We start from the raw sequence: 16783 nt of genomic DNA, 5'->3' as shown, positions 1-16783 counted from the left end.
CTATATACACGGTCATAAAGGTGCCACTCCCGGGTCTTCATAGCCGACCCGACTGTGACAAAGTGGGACTTTTCTTAATGTTTCCTGTGTGGTTGTGTGTGGGTGCCTCAGTTTCCCCTGTGCATTTCTTAAGTCTCTAGGGGTTGAGACTGTTGCAGAGCAAAGGGCGAGTGCACATATCTGGCTGACTCTATCTCCTGGTAACTAATGGCCGGGGCCCTTACCCCCTGTAAGGAGATGGCTAAAGGTGTTGGAGAACAAAGAGATCAGGTGACCACCTGGCCCAGGAAAGGAACAAAGCCCAGAGGAGGAGGGGCTGGAGGGTGAGTGAGTCAGTTTGGAGCTAGCTGGGGACAAGGAGTGAGTGCAGACGTGGGTGTCTGGCTTGCTGCCCCCCAGGATGGACCCGGGTGAGGGGTCCTGTTCTCTGTACCTACAAGCTCTGTGTTAGACCGTGTTCCTGTCATCTCATAAACTTCTGTTTTACTGGCTGGTTAAGAGTCACATCTGAATGTGAAGTGGGGGTGCAGGACCCTGTGGCTTCCCCAGGACCCCGCCAGGGCGGACTCGCTGTGGGAAGCGCACGGAGGGGCAGAGGATGCTGAATGCTCCAAAGGTCAGACCCTGGAAGGTGGAAGCCATGTGAGCTCCGTGCCCTGAAGACAGTCTGCTCACAGAGAGGAGACTTCACCAGAGTCCTGACTGGCTTTGTAGGGAGCAGTTCCAGAGCATCACCCAGGGACTCCGTGACACCGACAGGTACCACTAAGGGAAAAACCTTCTGATGATCGTGCACGCGTCGCACACACACCTATTGGAATGGACATGAGGAACACGTTTTGAAGAACAACAGTTACGAGAGGTAAGTAACTGTTTTTTCTTCAAGATGTATCCCCTTGTGGGTGCTCCACTGCCCACCCTCCTCCCCTCTACTTCAGAGTTTTCACACTAGATACTCTGCAGTAGAGAAGGAACTGGGGGGGGGGGGGGTTCATCGCACAGCACTAGCTAACTGCCTGAGGTGGCGTGAGATGGGAACAGCGCATGTGCGACCCAACCAGGCACTGCTACTACACATCTCTGATTACAAGCGCAGGGCGCACAATCCCCTAAAGTGGCGCACCCACAGGGACAACCATCTCGAAGAACCTCAGATACTGCACAGGATGACCCCTCTTAGCACAGAGAAAAGAAGGTTAAAGCGTAATGCAGCCTGGTCAGCCCAGAGCCCAGCCAAGCTGTAGTGAATCCCTTGGTTCAAGCTCTCTTTCCTTCTGACCTCCTTAGTCAGACTCCCAGGGAGAGCCCTGACTCCTCCCAGCAGCCAAAACTTATCCCCACCTCACCTCTCCCAGGCCTTTGTTGCCCAGCAGGGGAAATGCTGTTCAGCCTCCCTAAGGAGAGGTGGGGAATCCCTACACCTCTGGGGCACTGGTTGCTGAGTGTCAATGTCTGAGCCAGGGGTCGGCAACCTACGGCACAGGTGCCAAACACGGCACGCGAGACGATTCTGAGCGGCACGCTGCCGCCCGGTGAGAGGAGGGGGAGGGGCCGGAATGCACCACGCTCGGGGAAGAAGGGGGAGGGGGAAGCTTGGCTGCCGCAGGATCAAGCTTCTGCCTCCTGCCCCCGCAGGGGAGAGCAGGGGGGGAGGTCCCGCCCCTCGCCCCACTCAGCCCCCCCCCCGCCCACCGCTCTCCCCTGCGGGGGCAGGAGGCAGAAGCTTGGTCCTCCGACAGCCAAGCTCCCCCCCCGTTTCTTCGCACAACGTGGTGCATTCCGCCCCCCCCCCCGAGGAGCAGAGCTGAGCGCAGCGTGCTCGCTGCTCCGTAGAGCCGGCAGAGAGAGGTAGGGGACGGGCCTGGGGGAAGGGGGTGGAACAGGGCATATCCCTCCCAGCCCCCTGCCCTGAGCCGCTCAGATCAGGGGGCTGGGAGCACCCCCACGAGCTGAGCACCCCAGCCTTCTGCCCTGCACCCCCAAAGCCTTCTGCTCTGCACCTCCCCACCCCAACACACAGCCATCCCTCTGCCCTGCACCCTCACAGCCCCAGCCCTCTGCCCTGAACCCCCCCACACACCCAACCTTCTGCCCTGCACCCCCCACACTTCCTAGCCCTCTGCCCTGCACCCCCCACACTTCCTAGCCCTCTGCCCTGCACCCCCCACACCCATCCCTCTGCCCTGCACTCCCACACACACCCAGCCCTGTGCCCTGAACCCCCCCCACACCCAGCCTTCTGCCCCGCACCTCCCCACCCCAACACACAGCCATCCCTCTGCTCTGCACCCCCACAGCCCCAGCCCTCTGCCCTGACCTCGAGTTGCCCCCAACACCCAGCCTTCTGCCCTGCACCCCCACACACACTTAGCCCTCTGCCCTGAAACCCCCACACCGAGCCCTCTGCCCTGAAACCCCCACACCGAGCCCTCTGCCCTGCACCCCCACAGTCCCCCAGCCCTCTGCCCTACACCCCCCCCACACCCAGCCTTCTGCTGTGCACCCCCCCACCCAACACACACCCATCCCTCTGCCCTGCACCCCTACAGCCCCAGCCCTCTGCCCTGAACCCCCCCACACCCCAGCCCTCTGCCCTGACCTTGAGTCCCCCCCCCACACACACCCAGGCCTCTGCTCTGAACCCCCCACCCAGCGGGCTGAGCAGGCTGGCGGCGTAAGATCAGGATTTTAATTTAATTTTAAATGAAGCTTCTTAAACATTTTGAAAACCTTGTTTACTTTACATACAACAATAGTTTAGTTATATAATATACACTTAGAGAGAGACCTCCTTCTAAAAAAACATTAAAATGTATTACCGGCACTTAAATTAAAGGAATAAATGAAGACTCGGCACACCACTTCTGAAAGGTTGCCTACCCCTGGTCTGAGCAATTGGATTTGCCATTGTCCTCTCAGGTGCTCTATTGATATGGGGCCTAAGGCCCAGACAGTTGGGCACCATTCACACATGTACCTTAGTGTGCCCTGAGAGCAAACAGCCCTTTTCCACTCACTAGGTAACAGTGCAGCATATAGTGGAAACAGGCACCCACAGGCTTCATAAAAATATTACAAAAAATTCCCACTTCATCACGTCTCTTTTTTTAAACATCTAACAAAATCATCCAAAGCACAGGACTTGGTGGTGATGGGGGACTTCAACTACCCAGACATCTGTTGGGGGAAATAACACAGCAGGGCACAGATTATCCAATACGTTCTTGGAATGTATTGGAGAAATTTTTGTATTTCAGAAGGTGGAGATGGCTACTAGGGGAGAGGCTGTTCTAGATTTGGTTTTGACAAATAGGGAGGAAATGGATGAGAATTTGAAAGTGGAAGGCAGCTTGGGTGAAAGTGATCATGAAATGATAGAGTTCATGATTCTAAGGAATGGCAGGAGGGAGAACAGCAAAATAAAGACTTTAGCTAACTCAGGGAGTTGGTAGGTAAGATCCCATGGGAAGCAAGTCTAAGGGGAAAAACAATAGAAGACAGTTGGCAGTTTTTCAAAGAGACATTAAGGGCACAAGAGGAAACTATCCCACTGCACAGGAAAGATAGGAAGTATGGCAAGAGACCACCCTGGCTTAACCAGGAGATCTTCAATGATCTAAAAATCAAATACATTAGAAGCAAGAGGAAGACCAAAGACAGGGTAGGGCCGTTACTCAAAGAGTGGGGAGGGGGAATAATAACAGAAAATGTGGAAATGGCAGGGGTGCTTAATGACTTTGTTTCAGTTGTCACCAAGAAGGTTGTTGGTGATTGGACGTTTAACACAGTAAATACCAGTGAAAATGAGGTAAGCTCAGAGGAGGCTGAAATAGGGAAAGAACAAGTTAAAAATTACTTGGACAAATTAGATGTCTTCAAGTCACGAGGGCCTGATGAAATGCATCCTAGAATACTCAAGGAGCTGACTGAGGAGATATCTGAGCCATTAGTGATTATCTTTGAGAAATCATGGAAGATGGGAGAGATTCCAGTAGACTGGAAGAGGGCAAATATAGTGCCCACCTATAAAAAGGGAAATGAGAACAAGCTTTCCTGGACTCCTTTCCCCCTCGTATTAGTCTCCCAGGGGATCCCTCCCATCAGTTCCCTGAGGGAGTCAAAGTCTGCTTTTCTGAAGTCCAGGGTCCATATTTTGCTGCTCTCCTTTTTTCCTTATGTCAGGATCCTGAACTCGACCCTCTCATGGTCACTGCCTCCCAGGTTCCCATCCACTTTTGCTTCCCCTACTAATTCTTCCTGGTTTGTGAGCAGCAGGTCAAGAAGATCTCTGCCCCTAGTTGGTTCCTCCAGCACTTGCACCAGGAAATTGTCCCCTACACTTTCCAAAAACTTCCTGGATTGTCTGTGCACCGCTGTATTGCTCTCCCAGCAGATATCAGGGTGATTAAAGTCTCCCATGAGAACCAGGGACTGTGATCTAGTAACTTCTGTTAGTTGCCAGAAGAAAGCCTTGTCCACCACATCCCCCTGGTCTGGTGGTCTATAGCAGACTCCACAATGACATCACCCTTGTTGCTCACACTTCTAAACTTAATCCAGCGACTCTCAGGTTTTTCTGCAGTTTCATACTGGAGCTCTGAGCAGTCATACTGCTCTCTTACATACAATGCAAATCCCCCACCTTTCCTGCCCTGCTTGTCCTTCCTGAACAGTTTATATCTATCCATGACAGTACTCCAGTCATGTGCTTTATTCCACCAGGTCTCTGATTCCAATCGCATTATAATTCCTTGACTGTGCCAGGACTTCCAGTTCTCCCTGCTTGTTTCCCAGGCTTCTTGCATTTGTGTATAGACACTTAAGATAACTCGCTGAGCATCCTGCATTCTCAGGGTATGTCTACACTACGAGAGTAGTTCGATTTTACTTAAATCGAATTTTTGGAATCGATATTGCAAAGTCGAACGTGTGTGTCCACACACAGGACAGTAATTCGACTTTGTGAGTCCACAGTAACGGGGAAAGCATCGACATTGGAAGCGGTGCACTGTGGGCAGCTATCCCACAGTTCCCGCAGTCACCGCTGCCCATTGGAATTCTGGGTGGAGCCGCAAATGCCTTCTGGGTAAAAAAAATGTGTCCAGGGTGCTTTTGGGTAACTGTCGTCATCCGTCCATCACTCCCGCCCTCCCTCCCTGAAAGCGCCGGTGGGAAATCAGTTCGCGCGCTTTTCTAGTCAGTGACAGCGCGGACGCCACAGCACTGCGAGCATGGAGCCCGCTGCGACCATCGCTGCAGTTGTGGCCGCTCTCAACGCCTCGCAGCTTATCATCCACCTTTCCCTGAGGCAGATGCAGAAAAGTCAGGCGAGGAGGCTACGGCACTGCGGTGAGGGCCTGAAGTCTGAGAGTAGCACAGACCTCTCAGAAAGCACGGGACCCAGCGCCGAGGACATCACGGTGGCAATGGGTCATGTTGATGCCGTGGAACGGCGATTCTGGGCCCGGGAAACAAGCACTGACTGGTGGGACCGCATAGTACTGCAGGTCTGGGATGAATCCCAGTGGCTGCGAAACTTTCGCATGTGGAAGGGAACTTTCCTTGAACTTTGTGAGTTGCTGTCCCCTGCCCTGAAGCGCAATGTCACCCGGATGCGAGCAGCCCTGACTGTCCAGAAGCGAGTGGCCATAGCCCTCTGGAAGCTTGCAACGCCAGACAGCTACCGGTCAGTCGCGAACCAGTTTGGCGTGGGCAAATCTACCGTGGGGGTTGTTGTGATGCAAGTAGCCAAGGCAATCGTTGATGTACTGCTGTCAAAGGTAGTGACCCTGGGAAACGTGGAGGCGATCATAGATGGCTTCGCAGCGATGGGATTCCCAAACTGCGGTGGGGCCATAGATGGAACTCACATCCCTATCCTGGCACCGGACCACCAGGCCAGCCAGTACATTAACAGAAAGGGCTACTTTTCCATGGTGCTGCAAGCACTGGTGGACCACAGGGGACGTTTTACCAACATCTACGTCGGATGGCCGGGCAAGGTTCATGACGCTCGTGTTTTCAGGAACTCTGGTCTGTTTAGACGGCTGCAGCAAGGTATTTACTTCCCGGACCACAAAATAACTGTTGGGGATGTGGAGATGCCTATAGTCATCCTCGGGGACCCAGCCTACCCGCTAATGCCCTGGCTCATGAAGCCCTATACTGGCGCCCTGGACAGTGAAAAAGAACTCTTCAACTACCGGCTGAGCAAGTGCAGAATGGTGGTGGAGTGTGCTTTTGGCCGTCTCAAGGGGAGATGGAGAAGCTTACTGACTCGCTGTGATCTCAGCGAAACCAATATCCCCATTGTTATAGCAGCTTGCTGTGTGCTCCACAATCTCTGTGAGAGCAAGGGGGAGACCTTTATGGCGGGGTGGGAGGTTGAGGCAAATAGCCTGGCTTCTGATTACGCACAGCCAGACAGCCGGGCGATTAGAAGAGACCAGCGGGACGCGCTTATCCCCATTGTTATAGCAGCTTGCTGTGTGCTCCACAATCTCTGTGAGAGCAAGGGGGAGACCTTTATGGCGGGGTGGGAGGTTGAGGCAAATAGCCTGGCTTCTGATTACGCACAGCCAGACAGCCGGGCGATTAGAAGAGACCAGCGGGACGCGCTGTGCATCCGGGAGGCTTTGAAAGCTAGGTTCCTGAGTGAGCAGGGTAACCTGTGACTTTTAAGTTTGTGTACAGAGAAGCTGAACCTGCCCCCGTTTCTTTACCCAGTTAATGTTGACTATCCTCTCCAGTTACATACCCCCTTCACCCCCTTCCAACACACGTTTCGAAATAAAATCACTTCTACTTTGTTAATGAACACCGTTTTCTTTATTACTGTTTTCGCAGGAATTTTTTAAAACTGGGACGCAGACTGTGGTGCGGAGCGGGTGTAGTGTAGTGACGCAAATGAAGCTTCTAAACTCAAGGATTGACAGGCTCCGCTGTGGTGGGCTGGTTGTTTCAACGGAGCCTGTCACCCCTCCTGATCGGGACTGTGTGTATGGGAGGGCTATGTGACTTTGTGGCAGGGGGAGGACGGTTACAGATCTCCTGCTGCGTGGCTCTGTGATCCTGCATAAGGACCGCCGCTTAAGATCTGTAACTGCCCTCCCCCGCCACAAAGTCACAGAGCAACCCACCCCCCACCACATAACATGAAAACCACCTCACAGACTGACCAGGGTAACTAGTCACTGCACTGTGTATGTGCCCTGCTGCTGGACCTGCCCCCGCCTATGTACCCTGCCAAAGGTGACTGTCCTGTCCAATTACCAACCCCCTTTCTCCTCCTCCTCCAAAAGAACATGATGGAAACAGTAGTTAACAGAAACATATTTTTTATTATCAACTACACATGGAACTGGGAGGTGAAACTTGGATGGGGGCTTGTGTGAGGCGGGAAGGAAAGAACTTGTCAAATTTTGGGAAATGAGAGCCTTCTGCTACTAGAGCTCTCTGCAGGGGTGGAGTGAGAGTTAGCACGGACTCTACCGCCCCTCCTTCTTTGGACTTTGGGTGAGGTGAGTATGGGACTTGGTGGCGGGGGAGGGCGGTTAGAGAGAGACTGCAGCGGGGCTCTGTCCTCCTGCCTCCGTTCCTGCAGAACATCCACAAGGCGCCGGAGCGTGTCCGTTTGCTCCCTCAGTAGTCCAAGCAGCGTTTGAGTCGCCTGCTGGTCTTCCTGCCGCCACCTCTCCTCCCGATCCATGTTTGCTTGGTGCATTTGGGACAAGTTCTCCCACCACTGGGTCTGCTGTGCTGCCTGGGCTCGGGAGCAGCCCATAAGCTCCGAGAACATGTCCTCCCGTGTCCTCTTCTTCCTACGCCTAATCTGCGCTAGCCTCTGGGAGTGTGATGCCAGGCTAGGTTGTGAGACAGTCGCAGATGTGGCTGTGGGAATGGGAAAAAGGGAGTGAATTCCTCAGAAAGATTAATGTAGTTGTGAACAAAGAACATAGTCTTTCTCTGTGAACAAGACCATGCACAGCACCTATCACATGCGCACTCAGCACAAGGTCGAATTCTCGGCCTTCGCATTCAGTGCCTGGGGTCTTGCACAGCACATTTGAGAAGCGGGGCAGGACAACGGAATTTCTGTTGCAGGCAGACATGGTAAGCCGTAGACTTGTGGCAGCTTAAAACTTTAATATTAGAAATGGCCTCCTTTCACATTGAAAGCAATGTCAGTCCCTGCTGCCAGCAATCCGGCAAGCAGGAACTCTGCCCCTGTCCCACCCCCTCGCGGCTGTCCCCGGGAACGATCCCTGTAGGCTGCCCCTCTCCCGCCTCCACCGCGTGGCTGCAAACCAGCGGTTACAGTTCTGTAAAGGAACGGGCAAGCAGTCCCAACACTAACATTCCCCTACCTAATTCAAAGCAGGTCACCATGAGCGACATCACCCTCATGAGGATCTCTGACAGCGAGAAAGAGAGAATGCTCCGGGAAAGCCTCCAAAGACCAGGGCCGTATGCCGCCCTGCTGTGCAGAGCAATGATTCCCGAGTACTTGATTGTCTCGTGGCGCGGCAATGTGTCATACTACGGAGGACCCAATAAGGCCGCTCTCCCCAGGAACCTGATGCAACGGCTTTCCAATTACCTCCAGGAGAGCTTCATCGAGATGTCCCAGGAGGATTTCTGCTCTATCCCCGGACATATAGACCGCATTTTACTCTAGCTGCACTAGCAGTGACTAAACAGTAGAGCGGCTTGGGCAGGACAATCATGCAAAACCGGACATTGTTAGATTTTTTTTCAATAGTTGCACTGCCCATGACTGAACCGTTAAGCGCCTAGGGCAAACTAATCATGAGAAACCCATTTTTGTTGTTGTTAATATTCCTGTTCTGTTAAAAATAAATGTTTAGATGTTTACAACACTTACTGGCTGATCCTTCCCCAGATTCTGTGTCCGGGGTAACGGCTGGGGACGGTTGGTAGGGGATCTCTGTAAGGGTGATGAAGAGATCCTGGCTGTCGGGGAAATCAGCGTTGTGAGCGCTGTCGACTGCCTCGTCCTCCTCATCTCCTTCCTCATCTTCCCCGTCCGCTAACATGTCCGAGGAACCGGCCGTGAACAATATCCCATCCTCAGAGTCCACGGTCAGTGGTGGGGTAGTGGTGGCGGCCGCACCTAGGATGGAATGCAGTGCCTCGTAGAAACGGGATGTCTGGGGATGGGATCCGGAGCGTCCGTTTGCCTCTTTGGTCTTCTGGTAGCCTTGTCTCAGCTCCTTGATTTTCACGCGGCACTGCGTTGCATCCCGGCTGTATCCTCTCTCTGACATGTCTTTAGAGATCTTCTCGTAGATCTTTGCATTCCGTTTCTTGGAGCGCAGCTCGGAAAGCACGGACTCATCGCCCCACACAGCGATCAGATCCAAGACTTCCCGATCAGTCCATGCTGGGGCCCTCTTTCTATTCTGAGATTGCACGGCCATCACTGCTGGAGAGCTCTGCATCGTTCCCAGTGCTGCTGAGCTCGCCACGATGTCCAGACAGGAAATGAGATTCAAACTGGCCAGACAGGAAAAGGAATTAAAATTCAAATTTTCCCGGGGCTTTTCCTGTGTGGCTGGTCAGAGCATCCGAGCTCGCACTGCTGTCCAGAGCGTCAACAGAGTGGTGCACTGTGGGATAGCTCCCGGAGCTATTAGCGTCGATTTCCATCCACACCTAGCCTAATTCGACATGGCCATGTCGAATTTAGCGCTACTCCCCTCGTCGGGGAGGAGTACAGAAGTCAAATTAAAGAGACCTCTATGTCGAACTAAATAGCTTCGCGGTGTGGACGGGTGCAGGGTTAATTCGATGTAACGGCGCTAACTTCGACATAAACGCCTAGTGTAGACCAGGCCTCAGTATGAGGCAGGAGCCCTCCCCTCTTGCGCTCTTCTGCTCGTGCTTCCTCCCGGCATCCCACTTACCTCGAGGCTTTGGTCTCCTTCCCCCGGTGAACCTAGTTTAAAGCCTTCCTCACTAGATTAGCCAGCCTGCTTGTGAAGATGCTCTTCCCTCTCTTCGTTAAGTGGAGCCCGTCTCTGCCTAGCACTCCTTCTTCTTGGAACACCATCCTGTGGTCAAAGAATCCAAAGCCTTCTCTCCGACATCACCTGCGTAGCCATTCATTGACTTCCATGATTTGACGGTCTCTACCCGGGTCTTTTCCTTCCACAGGGAAGATGGACAAGAACACCATAGCTCAGTGGTCTGGGCATTGGCCTGCTAAACCTAGGGTTGTGAGTTCAATCCTTGAAGGGGCCACTTGGGGATCTGGGGCAAAATCTGTACTTGGTCCTGCTAGTGAAGGCAGGGGGCTGGACTTGATGACCTTTCAAGGTCCCTTCCAGTTCTAGGAGATGGGATATCTCCATTACTATTATTATTATACCACTTGTGCCTCAAACTCCTTTATCCTTCTTCTCAGAGCCACGTAGTCTGCAGTGATCCGCTCAAGGTCATTCTTGGCAGTATCATTGGTGCCCACGTGGAAAAGCAGGAAGGGGTAGCCATCCGAGGGCTTGATGAGTCTCGGCAGTCTCTCCATCACATCGTGAATCCTAGCTCCTGGCAAGCAGCAGACTTCTCAATTTTCCCGGTCGGGACTGCAGATAGATGACTCAGTCCCCCTGAGGAGAGAGTCCCCAACCACCATCACCCGCCTCCTTCTCTTGGGAGCGGTGGTCATGGAACCCCCATCCCTAGGACAGTGCATCTCACGCCTTCCAATCGGTGGAGTCTCCTTCTGCTCCCTTCCCTCAGATGTATCATCTAGTCCACTCTCCGCATTAGTACCTGTGGAGAGAACATGAAAATGGTTGCTCACCTGTATCTGCTTTGCTGGTACATGGACGCTCCTCTTTCTTCTTCTGGAGGTCACATGCTGTCAAATTTCATCACCGTCCTTCTGTCCCCGCTGCACAGCCTGCTGTGATTCTTCAGAATGTTGTGCCTGTAGAAGCATATCCTGACATCTGTCTTATGCAACGCAATGTTGATACTTGTTTCTCCAGACCTTGAACCTTCTCTTCCAATATGGAGACCAGTTTGCACTTTGTACAGACAAAGTCGCTTCTGTCCTGTGGAAGAAAGACAAACGTGGCACATCCTGTGCAGGTCACAACAACTGATCGCTCACCGTCCATATTACCTAAGAGCTTTCTCAGCTGTTGCAGTAACTACTCAGAGAAGCCTGCAAGATGAAAGCATCTGTGGGCTGTCCCCAGGCAAACTCCCAGGTAAACTCCCTCTGTTAGCCTCTTCGCTGTTCGCCGCTCAGCTGGTTCGCTGCTGACTGCCTTTTTATAACAGTCAGGCCCACTCAAGGCCCACCTGGAACAAAGCACTCCCAATTCACACTTTTCAAACAATCAAGAACACGGACAAACTGTCCCCGCAACAGACACTCAGATACTCGCCAACACAGCCCCCCAATGCAGCACGTAGCATACCTCCTCTCGGACAGATCCCAGGCAAACTCCCTCTGTTAGCCTCTCCGCTGTTTGCCGCTGGCTGTATTTTAAAGAATCCTTATTGAGGTTGCAGGAAAAAAAATCCCAATGTGTAGAAAGAATAGTAAATATGGCAGGCGACCAGCTTGGCTTAACAGTGAAATCCTTGCTGATCTTAAACACAAAAAAGAAGCTTACAAGAAATGGAAGATTGGACAAATGACCAGGGACGAGTATAAAAATATTGCTCAGGCATGCAGAAGTGAAATCAGGAAGGCGAAATCACACTTCGAGTTGCAGCTAGCAAAAGTTGTTAAGAGTAACAAGAAGGGTTTCTTCGGATATGTTAGCAACAAGAAGAAGGTCAAGGAAAGTGTGGGCCCCTTACTGAACGAGGGAGGCAACCTAGTAACAGAGGATGTGGAAAAAGCTAATGTACTCAATGCTTTTTTTGCCTCTGTCTTCACAAACAAAGTCAGCTCCCAGACTACTGCTTTGGGCAGCACAGCATGGGGAGGAGGTGACCAGCCCTCTATGGAGAAAGAAGTGGTTCAGGACTATTTAGAAAAACTGGACAAGCACAAGTCCATGGGGCCGGATGCACTGCATCCGAGGGTGCTAAATGAGTTGGCGGAGGTGATTGCAGAGCCATTGGCCATTATCTTTGAAAACTCATGGCAATCGGGGGAGGTCCCGGATGACTGGAAAAAGGCTAATGTAGTGCCCATCTTTAAAAAAGGGAAGAAGGAGGATCCAGGGAAGTACAGGCCAGTCAGCCTCACCTCAGTCCCTGGAAAAATCATGGAGCACTTCCTCAAGGAAACAATTCTGAAGCACTTAGAGGAGAGGAAAGTGATCAGGAACAGTCAGCATGGATTCACCAAGGGCAAGTCATGCATGACTAACCTAATTGCCTTCTATGAGGCGATAACTGGGTCTGTGGATGAGGGGAAAGCAGTGGACTTGTTATTCCTTGACTTTAGCAAAGCTTTTGATACGGTCTCCCACAGTATTCTTGCCGGCAAGTTAAAGAAGTATGGGCTGGATGAATGGACTATAAGGTGGATAGAAAGCTGGCTAGATCATCGGGGTTAATGAGTAGTGACCAATGACTCCATGTCTAGTTGGCAGCCGGTATCAAGCAGAGTGCCCCAAGGGTTGGTCCTGGGGCTGGTTTTGTTTAATATCTTTATTAATGATCTGGAGGATGGCGTGGACTGTACCCTCAGCAAGTTTGCAGGTGACACTAAACTGGGAGGAGTAGTAGATACACTGAAGGATAGGGATAGGATACAGAGGGACCTAGACAAATTAGAGGATTGGGCCAAAAGAAGCCTGATGAGTTTCAACAAGGACAAGTGCAGAGTCCTGCACTTAGGACGGAAGAATCCCATGCACTGTTACAGACTAGGGACCGAGTGGCTAGGCAGCAGTTCTGCAGAAAAGGACCTAAGGGTTACAGTGGACGAGAAGCTGGATATGAGTCAGCAGTGTGCCCTTGTTGCCAAGAAGGCTAACAGCATTCTGGGTTATATAAGTAGGGGCATTGCCAGCAGATTGAGGGGCATGATCTTTCCCCTCTATTCGACATTGGTGAGGTCTCATCTGGAGTACTGTGTCCAGTTTTGGGCCCCACACTACAAGAAGGATGTGGAAAAATTGGAAAGAGTCCAGCAGAGGGCAACAAAAATGATTAGGGGGCTGGAGCACATGACTTATGAGGAGAGGCTGAGGGAACTGGGGGTAATTAGTCTGCAGAAGAGAAGAATGGGAGGGGGGAGGATTTGATAGCTGCTTTCGACTACCTGAAAGGGGGTTCCAAAGAGGATGGATCTAGACTGTTCTCAATGGTAGCAGATGACAGAACAAGGAGTAATGGTCTCAAGTTGCAGTGGGGGAGGTTTAGGTTGGATATTAGAAAAAACTTTTTCACTAGGAGGGTGGTGAAGCACTGGAATGGGTTCCCTAGGGAGATGGTGGAATCTCCTTCCTTAGAGGTTTTTAAGGTCAGGCTTGACAAAGCCCTGGCTGGGATGCTTTAGTTGGGGATTGGTCCTGCCTTGAGCAGGGTGTTGGACTAGATGACCTCCTGAGGTCCCTTCCAACCCTGATATTCTATGATATAGACATCCATCCAACCCACAGAAGGTTCCTGAGATTCACAGTAGGCCATTAACACTTCCAACACGAGGTCTTACAGTTCAGATTCACCACTGCTCCTCGGGTCTTCACCAAAGTTTTCTCTGGAGTGGCGGCCCACCTCTGATGTCAGGGAGTCCTCATATTCCCCTACCTCAATGACTGGTTGCTAGCAGCATGATCCAAAAGGGAGGCTTGAGCCTCAACCTCCATGTTGCTCAGACCCCTCTCCTCCTTGGCGGGTCAGAGAAAATGTCAAAAAATCGACTTTGGATCTCACACAATCCCTTTAATTCATTGGGGCCCGCATCCATGTGATCTCGGCACAACCCTGCCTACCAAGTGACAGGTTCCAGACGCTACAAGAGCTGATTGCCAAGGTGGTCACTAGTCCTTCTGTTACGGTCTGGACTTGGCTTTCCCTCCTTGGCACATGGTGGCTTGCACGTACATCACCACCTTCGCTCATATTTGCCTTCACTGCCTCCAGCTGTGGCTCCAGAGTGTTTATTCTCCCTTGCTACATACCATGGACCTCCTGTTGGCAGTTCCCCCAGAGGTACTCCTTTCCCTCCACTGGTAGATGGACCTGGGTCAGGTCTGCACCAGGATACCCTTCCTGCTGTCCTCCCCGAGCATGATGATAATCAGACACATCACGCACCAGATGGGGCGCCCGCATGACACAAGGGACTTGGGCCACTCGGGAATCCAGAATGCACATCAACGTTTTGGAGCTTCGGGTGGTACGGAGGCATGCCATGCATTTCTCTCATCCATTCACTCTCATGATGATCTTGTCATATCAGACAACAGCATCACCATTCATTACATCAACAAACAAGGGGGCAGGCGGTCACCAGCACTTCGGTCGGAAGTGGTTCATCTATGGGATTGGTGCATCACCCACAAGATCCTATTGTCGGCAGCTTATCTTCCAGGGACTCAGAACGTGACTGCAGACTCTCTGAGCAGGAAATTTGTGGCTGACCACAAATGGGAATTTCACGACTCTAGTCAGAGATGTTTTCACCCAATGGGGTACTCCAACCAGGGACCTCTTTGCCTCCTATGCCAACAGCAAATGCATCAAGTACTGCTCCAGAGGGGGCCTTGGCACCCATTCCCAAGGTGGTGACCTTGTCATCGCTGATCGGACCAAACCAATTATGCCTTTCCCTGCTACTGCTCCTGATACATGTCCTCCACAAGATCAGGCAGGAGAGGGCTATGGTTATTATAATTGCCCCATTTTGGCCTTGCCAGTTCTGGTTGTATTTTAAAGAATCCTTATTGAGGTTGCAGGAACAAACCATCCCAATGTGTAGAAAGAATAGTAAATATGGCAGGCGACCAGCTTGGCTAAACAGTGAAATCCTTGCTGATCTTAAACGCAAAAAAGAGGCTTATAAGAAGTGGAAGATTGGACAAATGACCAGGGAGGAGTATAAAAATATTGCTCAGGCGTGCAGGAGTGAAATCAGGAAGGCCAAATCACACTTGGAGTTGCAGTTAGCAAGAGATGTTAAGAGTAACAAGAAGGGTTTCTTCAGGTATGTTAGCAACAAGAAGAAAATCAAGGAAAGTGTGGGCCCCTTACTGAATGAGGGAGGCAACCTAGTGACCGAGGATGTGGAAAAAGCTAATGTACTCAATGCTTTTTTTGCCTCTGTCTTCACGCACAAGGTCAGCTCCCAGATTGCTGCACTGGGCAGTACAGCATGGGGAGAAGGTGACCAGCCCTCTGTGGAGAAAGAAGTGGTTCGGGACTATTTAGAAAAACTGGACGTGCACAAGTCCATGGGGCCGGATGCGCTGCATCCGAGGGTGCTAAAGGAGTTGGCGGGTGAGATTGCAGAGCCATTAGCCATTATTTTTGAAAACTCATGGCGATCGGGGGAGGTCCCAGATGACTGGAAAAAGGCTAATGTAGTGCCCATCTTTAAAAAAGGGAAGAAGGAGGATCCGGGGAACTACAGGCCAGTCAGCCTCACCTCAGTCCCTGGAAAAATTATGGAGCAGGTCCTCAAGGAATCAATTATGAAACATTTAGAGGAAAGGAAAGTGATCAGGAACAGTCAGCATGGATTCACGAAGGGGAAGTCGTGCCTGACTAACCTAATTGCCTTCTATGATGAGATAACTGGCTCTGTGGATGAGGGGAAAGCAGTGGATGTGTTATTTCTTGACTTTAGCAAAGCTTTTGATACTGTCTCCCACAGTATTCTTGCCACCAAGTTAAAGAAGTATGGGCTGGATGAATGGACTGTAAGGTGGATAGAAAGCTGGCTAGATCGTCGGGCTCAACGGGTAGTGATCAATGGCTCCATGTCTAGTTGGCAGCCGGTTTCAAGTGGAGTGCCCCAACGGTCGGTCCTGGGGCCGGTTTTGTTTAATATCTTTATTAATGATCTGGAGGATGGTGTGGACTGCACCCTCAGCAAGTTTGCAGATGACACTAAACTAGGAGGCGTGGTAGATACACTAGAGGGTAGGGATCGGATACAGAGGGACCTAGACAAATTAGAGGATTGGGCCAAAAAAAACCTGATGAGGTTCAACAAGGACAAGTGCAGAGTCCTGCACTTAGGACGGAAGAATCCCATGCACTGCTACAGACTAGGGACCGAATGGCTAGGTAGCAGTTCTGCTGAAAAGGACCTAGGGGTCACAGTGGACGAGAAGCTGGATATGAGTCAACAGTGTGCTCTTGTTGCCAAGAAGGCTAACGGCATTTTGGGCTGTATAAGTAGGGGCATTGCCAGCAGATCGAGGAACGTGATCGTTCCCCTTTATTCGACATTGGTGAGGCCTCATCTGGAATACTGTGTCCAGTTTTGGGCCCCACACTACAAGAAGGATGTGGAAAAATTGGAAAGAGTCCAGCGGAGGGCAACAAAAATGATTAGGGGTCTGGAGCACATGACTTATGAGGAGAGGCTGAGAGAACTGGGATTGTTTAGTCTCCAGAAGAGAAGAGTGAGGGGGGATTTGATAGCAGCCTTCAATACCTGAAGGGGGGTTCCAAAGAGGATGGAGCTCGGCTGTTCTCAGTGGTGGCAGATGACAGAACAAGGAGCAATGGTCTCAAGTTGCGGTGGGGGAAGTCCAGGTTGGATATCAGGAAAAACTATTTCACTAGGAGGGTGGTGAAACACTGGAATGCGTTACCTAGGGAGGTGGTGGAGTCTCCT

General features: G+C 51.6%; 1 protein-coding gene across 1 annotated transcript; it reads right to left on the bottom strand.

The window, feature by feature from the left end:
- Nucleotides 1-7336: 7336 nt before the first annotated feature.
- On the bottom strand, nucleotides 7337-9866 carry LOC135984166 (uncharacterized). Its single transcript, XM_065598574.1, has 2 exons — nucleotides 8885-9866; nucleotides 7337-7890 (listed from the first exon to the last, which is right to left on the bottom strand). The coding sequence occupies exons 1-2, from the start codon at nucleotides 9459-9461 to the stop codon at nucleotides 7415-7417; spliced, it is 1053 nt and encodes a 350-aa protein (XP_065454646.1). The 5' UTR covers nucleotides 9462-9866; the 3' UTR covers nucleotides 7337-7414.
- Between the last annotated feature and the right edge of the window lie 6917 nt (nucleotides 9867-16783).

This window comes from Chrysemys picta, chromosome 6 (genome assembly GCF_011386835.1).
Source record: "Chrysemys picta bellii isolate R12L10 chromosome 6, ASM1138683v2, whole genome shotgun sequence".
NCBI classification, from domain to species: Eukaryota; Metazoa; Chordata; order Testudines; family Emydidae; genus Chrysemys; species Chrysemys picta.
Note: the sequence above shows the minus strand (reverse complement) of the source record. Positions and strands in the feature narration are given on the sequence as shown.